We start from the raw sequence: 4,875 nt of genomic DNA, 5'->3' as shown, positions 1-4,875 counted from the left end.
TATTTTATTCAAAATATGACTATATTATTCTCCTAGAGAGATACTTTATTACATTATTAGCTTAACGTTAAAGTCATGTTCTTAATTATTTACTTTTGGTACAAAAAAAAAAAAAAAAAAAAAAAAAAAAAAATACTGCATTATTATTATATTATGTAAAACAAAATGTTATACTACCAAGGTAAATATTAACTTATTATTATTTTTATGTTTCCCCCATGATTATGTTTGTTATCCAGTCATTAATTTCAGAAATTGTTCCTGCTGGTGTGTGTGACGGATTGGAGGCGGCAGCGGCGCTTCGACGGTGGCGGTGGGTGCTGACAGCTGCGGCGACAAGACAACCGAACACTGCTGGTGACCCGTCTAATTCCCTTTTTGGTATTATGAATATTATATTTTTCCCTTGTATGCCCCCCCTTTAGTATGTTCCCTAGACCCGTTTGCCTCCCCTGCATAACATAGTTAGGAACCTTTTGATATTATAGTGCTGCGATAACTTACACTTTTTCCCCAAAACCACATGGTCAATTTTGTTATTGTGATATTATGTTTTAAGTCTGCGGATTACTATATTCTTTCTGTCTCATGACAAAAGCTAACTTTATTATTATATTATGTTCCTTCAGAACACATGCCTGTATACCTTGGTGGATAAAACAAATTACTCTTATATTATCAAATGATTTAAAAAACTAAATTATTATTTTATTTCTCAAATATTAGAACAATGTCACTACACAACAATAATTAAATTTTCTTGCTTTTCTATGTATCTTACCACTAGTAAATATTTAATATTATGTCCCCTTAATGCCCATGTTACACATATTAATGCTCTCCCCAATTCTATTAAAATATCACCATAATTAGTCTTTATATACAAAGGTTAGTAAGCTATATTTCCTCTTTTATATAACATCAATATGTACTCCCATTTATTATTAATTAAATAATTCCCCATGATTATCGCCTATATAAAAATAAAATATTATTCTCTTTCTTATATAACATATTATCTATATGCTCCCACTCATTAATTAAATATTTTCCCATTATTACATAATACTCAACGACGACTGAGGTGCTGTGTTAGGTAGCTTTGCCCCGACTAGGGCCCCACTTTTATTATACTATAAATTAAAATATTCTAGTGACTTTGGTTCACACTTATTATATTACCTTATATCATATTATATACTATTATTATTTATTAAATTAAATTTCATCAATATTCAATACAGTGTTGATACACTTATTATAATATTATTAACTTAGGTTATCCCACTCATATGTGGTGATCTACATATCATTATCCAATATTATTATTATTTAGTTTTTTTTCTTTTCTTATTGGTGCCGAATAGTTCACTGTATGGTACTATCGTAGTCCTTTGACCAGTTAGTGTATGCTGTTACCTATAAATATTTCATAATCATATAATTAGTAAATGTTTACGTTCCCTTGTTTATTAGTTTTTATTCTATTGCTGTACTATTGAAGTACTTCATACTTATTATTATTTTTATTATTTAGTTCATTGCTTTATTTAAAGTATTGATTCATTACTATTACAAATAGTTAGTTTATTATTCTCTTTCCTGAGAAGTTAACATTTGATTATAATTATTTTATATAAGGTCTTATTCCTTTAACCCCTATAATTATTTTATAACTATTTTATTACTATTATATATATATTATAACTGCTCTGCCTTCTATGCTACCGAGGTACCAGTAAACACCTCTTTGCTGAAAAACCCCTGTGTATATCCGTTTTGCGTTCTTTCCCGTTACTGTCACATGTATAGTGCTGGTCAGCGCAAGACCAAACAGCCTGATAGGTACAACCCGTCAAGCTACTATCACTCTCCCATACTCCCTGCTACTGATTTCGATCTCACCATGGAGAACCCCAACGAGGGCGACCTCTCCCTATCTGAAACAACACCCCCATCCTTAGCCTCCCTCCAACAACAAATTGATGACATGAACCAGGTTTTCCATAGACAGCTCGACTCTTTTGCCAATCGATTCATCGAGTATGATCAAAAATTCCACGACCTGTGTACCCGCATAGATGAGGTTGACGCTGATATCACATCCAAACTGACACAAGTACAAACCAATTTCCATACTGAGTTCGTTGCAATACAAGGCAACATTGCCGAGTGTATAGCAAGTAATAATAATTCCCATTCCATCACCCTAAATGAAAGTATCAACCACATGAACAGTGTACAGCGTAGTCTCAACACACAAATCCAATCGCTTTCGGACCGGATCTGTATCACCGAAGGTCAAGCCTCACGACTGGCGGCTCTAGAGAATAGACTTCAAAATACTTCCATAGACCCCCCCCTTTCAACCAAACCTTCAATATATCAATGCCCCCCTCAACTAAATTCATCATTACCCTCAAGATTAACACAATCACTAGCCCCTCCTAACGTTCTCTCTTCAACAGTCTTGCCCAATATCTCCAAAATAAATAGTCTTCCCAATAATTCAATCTCAGCTATTCAAAATTGTCAAAATAATCCAAACCTCTCTAACCATAGTAACCTTTCAAATAATCTATCCCATACTTCTGCTATCTCTCTAGATCCCCACCGCATCCCTAAGTACAACGGTCAACTCTCTCCCACTCACCCCGCTGACTTCCTTGATAAGGTTGATCAGTATTTTTTAATGCATAATGCCTCCGACCAGGTCAAAATTAATTTCATCAGTGATAACTTTACCGGCAAAGCTTTGCTTTGGTACAATACTCTCCTTCCCCCTCCCATAAATTACAATGATTTCGTAGAACTGTTCCGAGATTATTTCTGGTCACAAAGCTTACAGCGTTCAGTACGCAACGAATTATATCGGCCCCACTATCACCGTGATGAGGCCACAATGTCTGAACACGCCATGGACTGGATCAGTCGTGCACGTCATCTTCAACCTCCTATTGACCAGATGGAAATGGTAGACCAAATTACCTCACATTTTTCATACAACGTATCATTAGCCCTAAGGGGACTCCGCATTCTCACTACGAACGAGTTGATTAAACAGCTTACATACCTTCAACGTTCCAACACACCCCACAACAATCAGAACAACAATGGTAATTCTAACAATAATTCTCGTCCCAATTCTCAACAACAACAGTATTATCCCCATTCCGGCCCTCAAAATCAAAATCGAAACCCCTCCCGTAATAACAACTACAATAGACCACAATATCAAAACAATAGTAACACTCAACCATCCTCTCTACCAGACCATGCCGTACCACCTCCGGGAAACTAGTTTCGACCAGACCCGCGAGGATGTGTACTGTGTCTCTACAACAAAATCCTCAACTCTCTATACTTACCCACCCGTTAGATCTAAACCATGAAGTCACACCTCCCCCAAATTATCGCCCTGAAATTTCTTTACAGCTTTTTAATAATTCATATAACGCTCTCCTGGATTCCGGTGCTTCAGTATCCGCCATCTCTGAAGAACTTTTTCAAAATTTAACAGTAGACCCCTCTCAACCTAAAATTCCCCTCTTTCCTCTCACTGGTATACTATTAACAACAGCTCTCAGTAACAAGTCGGTCAAAATTAAATCTCAAATCTATTTAAATTTCTCCATTAATAATTATGACACCTTTGGTATTTTTCTTGTTGTACCCCAACTTTCTACACCTATCATTTTGGGAACGGATTGGTTGCTGGAAAACGGGGTGACTATAGACTACAATACTAAAGAAATTTCCCTCCTCTCTGTAACAAACAACATACCTTTTAAATTGATCATTGACCATGATCCAAACAGTCTGGTCAATTCATTAAAAAATATTAATGTATCTAACGAGTTCCCCCCACTTTCTGAAACCCCTGCCAAATCAATATACCAACCTCTCCCGTTTGAAACAGAAAAAAATATCGCTCTAAATGACATTCCCCTCAATAGTTCTCAACAAAATTTAATGACATCCCTCCTTCAAAAATATCAACATATCTTTCAAGACAAACCCGGCCTTCATAAATTCTTTTCGTATAAATTTAATGTCAAACCCCATGATCCCTATAAAATAAAACCATATCCAGTCCCTTTCTCTCGACGCCCGTCTGTACAACAAGAGATTGATAAAATGATTCAATGGGGGGTGATCGAACGGTCAGACTCACCATACAATAATCCTTTGGTCACTGTCATCAAGACCGACGGCTCGATACGCTTATGTTTAGATGCCCGTAAATTAAATACAATTATTCTCCCCACTCGAGACGCTTCTCCACCCATTGATGATATCCTAGCTAAATTTAACAATAAATCTTTTTTCTCCTCTCTCGATTTCTCTTCCGGTTACTGGCAGATTCCCCTTGACCCCTCTGTACGACAATACACTAGTTTTTTGTATGACGGTCGGTCGTACCAGTTCTGCGTTGTCCCGTTTGGTCTGAACATTTCCAATGCTGCTTTCGGCAAAGGACTTGAAGCCGCCTTAAATAATTATTCAATACCCTGTCCATCCCCAAATGACATTCATACTTACGTGGATGACATTCTCCTCTCATCCCCTTCATTTGAAGACCACATCAATACCCTTGAGTGGATTTTTCACAAAATTGCCCAAGCAGGTCTCACACTTAAATTTAAAAAATGCCATTTCAATAAGAAAGAAATTAAATTCCTCGGACATTTCATATCCCCCAAAGGTATGATAATGGACCCTGACAAAGTTAAAGCCCTCCAAAATTTTCCCGAACCCCGTAACAAAAAGGACCTACAATCATTTTTTGGTTTCTGTAACTTTTATCGTAAATTCTCACAAAATCATTCTTCTCTCTTACACCCCCTCTCTCATTTAATTTGCAAAGACACTCCC

At 36.5% G+C, this 4,875-nt stretch overlaps 1 protein-coding gene across 1 annotated transcript; it reads left to right on the top strand.

Annotated features, from left to right (window-relative positions):
• The first annotated feature begins 1,804 nt into the window (after positions 1 to 1,804).
• LOC132926600 (GATA zinc finger domain-containing protein 14-like) lies at positions 1,805 to 3,301 on the top strand. Its single transcript, XM_060990974.1, has one exon. The coding sequence runs from the start codon at positions 1,805 to 1,807 to the stop codon at positions 3,299 to 3,301; it is 1,497 nt and encodes a 498-aa protein (XP_060846957.1).
• Positions 3,302 to 4,875: the final 1,574 nt, after the last annotated feature.

This window comes from Rhopalosiphum padi, chromosome 1, assembly GCF_020882245.1.
Source record: "Rhopalosiphum padi isolate XX-2018 chromosome 1, ASM2088224v1, whole genome shotgun sequence".
NCBI lineage: Eukaryota > Metazoa > Arthropoda > Insecta > Hemiptera > Aphididae > Rhopalosiphum > Rhopalosiphum padi.
The sequence above is the reverse complement of the archived record's forward strand: the minus strand, read 5'-3'. Positions and strand labels throughout refer to the sequence as shown.

What these genes read in the sequence shown, in the direction of transcription:
- LOC132926600 (XM_060990974.1), top strand. Translation starts at nt 1,805, where the DNA reads ATGTATAGTGCTGGTCAGCGCAAGACCAAACAGCCTGATAGGTACAAC.